Below are 2,291 nucleotides of genomic sequence, written 5' to 3' on the forward strand. Positions count from 1 at the left end.
TATCGTCGATAATTCTAAACGGCGAGTTGCAGGCTTGTTTTTTTTTCTACTTAAGCAGAAGTTGTAAATTCAGCTTCATAGGAATTTAAAATACAGCTACACAAATATTTGTTAACATTTTTTTGTCCCTGTATCAATTCTTTCTTATTATTCAACCACCACTATTCAAATTATATTACTAAGTAATAGAGATGCAAACCAGTTTTACTAATTTTTTAATGATTCGAACGAACAATTTCACACAAATTAGAACATTACATTGTTTCTTCACAGATGTATTTGCTATACGAAAAAGCTTCTGCCTAATGATAATAAAATAAGAATGCACTATTTCATTAATCAGTTCAAAGCTTGAGTTGATTTGATACAAGTTCATTATAATGAATAAAAAGAATGACATTCAACCAGCGGAGTTTGGTAAGCAGGGGTCGCTACTTGTTCTGGTAAAGGTGTCTTGATTGGTCGAGAAAGTTTTCCAGTAGTTTTTCGGCTCCACGTATTTGGCATGCACCCAGTGGGTCTTTATGTTTCCGTGTACCGCGTAGTACACCCCACTCCAGCTCTTGACAGACATGTAGTCATGGTAATCGTTTTTGAAGGCGACAGACCATCCTGTGATGTACTCGGTGTTATTGACCTGTATATATTTCCCTACCAGTAGATACTGCTGTGTGGGATCCCCGCTCACGTCCGTATATTGACCTGTTATGGTGGCGTTTTGGCAATGGATCGTCATCTCTGATTTGTACTCGTTTCTCCACTTTCCAGCTAAAGCACATTGGTTTCCGTGATGACCATGGGTCTTACATAGATCATTATCTAAAATGAAATTATATTAGATAAAACACTCTTATTAAACATTTGGGATTTCTTACCACTAGCATTGTTAGCGCTTATGTAATAGCTCTTTATTTAAATTATTCCGATGCTTACAATGAAGATGAAATAAAATCTGAAAAGAGATAATAATTAATGCAACAATAAGAATAAAAGGTTTCTAGTAATATTATATTAAGAAAATAGTTTGCAGTCAAAACAATATATCGAAAAATATTAGAAGCGTTATAGAATGACATGCAACTTACGAGCCACACTGTCTGATGAATGTATCAGTAGTAATCCACAAATCAATAGGGACATGAAATGACAAAGCATCTTTATTCTGTAATTCGAATTTAAAATATATGCAGATTTGATTGCACAAGAATAATTTATTGATGAAATAATAATATAAATAAATAATAATCAAACAAATCAATAATAAATTAATTAATTAAATTAAAACAAAAATAAATCAGAACAGTTCAAATAAATTATCATTTTTTAAATATGATCGTCATTAATCAAATCTAATTATAAGATCATATTTGAGAAAAATGATTAAAAGTGTACAGATTTAAGCTCAAAAAGATACTCGCAAAATATTTATCAAGTAACGGTCATGTGAACTTAAATAATGTCGAATTTTAATCTTGTAAAAAGGTAATATACATTTTATCCAAAAAATCTTCATATTACTGCAAAAGATTAACATTTCAGAATAGTATTGCAGGGTATCAATACACGTTTGGTTATTTTGTTGTTAAATAACAGTTTCAAATTTACCTAGAAATTCTTCTCTCTTGGTTGGGAAGAGGCTTACTGAGATGTCGTTTTATTTACCTTCCTTTATAGATACGGTCCATCACGTGGGGAAAAACCAGTAATTACAGGCATTTTGACAGTATGGAGAAATTAGGAATATTTTGGCTTCACTCTTGTATATCATTATCCATTTCTTTGTACAAGCGGCATATTTATGAAAAATTAACTTTATTCATAGATTTAGGAAATTTTCCAGGGTCAATGTATAGGTGTAGATGCAACCATTCCCTGCGATAATTTAAATTCCATGCTTTTTTTATATACATTGTAATTGACAGCTGTTGGAACTCGTAGATTTACTTACCGGTACCTTGTCATTGGTCATTTGCAAAATTAATTGACTAAAATACGTTCCGATTCTACACACAAGTACTCTGACATAAAAAAGATGTTTGAGTTTATGATTGACAATATCTATGTGGGTTTTGGAGATCAGGGTTTCCAACGATATATTGGAATTTCCATGGGTACCAATTGTACCCCGATATTAGCAGACCTATTTTAGCATTCTTATGAAGCAGAATTTGTGCGTAATCTTAAGTGTGAAAAGAAGAAAATACTTGTTGTGGCCTTCAATTCGAAATTTTGATCTATCGACGACATATTGTCAATTAAAAATGGTAATTTCTATTCTTATGTCGATACGA

General features: G+C 31.7%; 1 protein-coding gene across 1 annotated transcript; it reads right to left on the bottom strand.

The window, feature by feature from the left end:
• Positions 1–208: 208 nt before the first annotated feature.
• On the bottom strand, positions 209–1,188 carry LOC134269181 (streptavidin-V2-like). The gene is made up of 2 exons (XM_062751399.1): positions 1,086–1,188; positions 209–819 (listed from the first exon to the last, which is right to left on the bottom strand). Exons 1-2 carry the CDS (start codon positions 1,153–1,155, stop codon positions 401–403), a joined length of 489 nt encoding a protein of 162 aa, XP_062607383.1. The 5' UTR covers positions 1,156–1,188; the 3' UTR covers positions 209–400.
• Positions 1,189–2,291: the final 1,103 nt, after the last annotated feature.

The sequence above is a fragment of the Saccostrea cucullata genome, unplaced genomic scaffold (genome assembly GCF_032062105.1).
Source record: "Saccostrea cucullata isolate Sc308-1 unplaced genomic scaffold, CSIRO_AGI_Scuc_v1 ctg962, whole genome shotgun sequence".
NCBI lineage: Eukaryota > Metazoa > Mollusca > Bivalvia > Ostreida > Ostreidae > Saccostrea > Saccostrea cuccullata.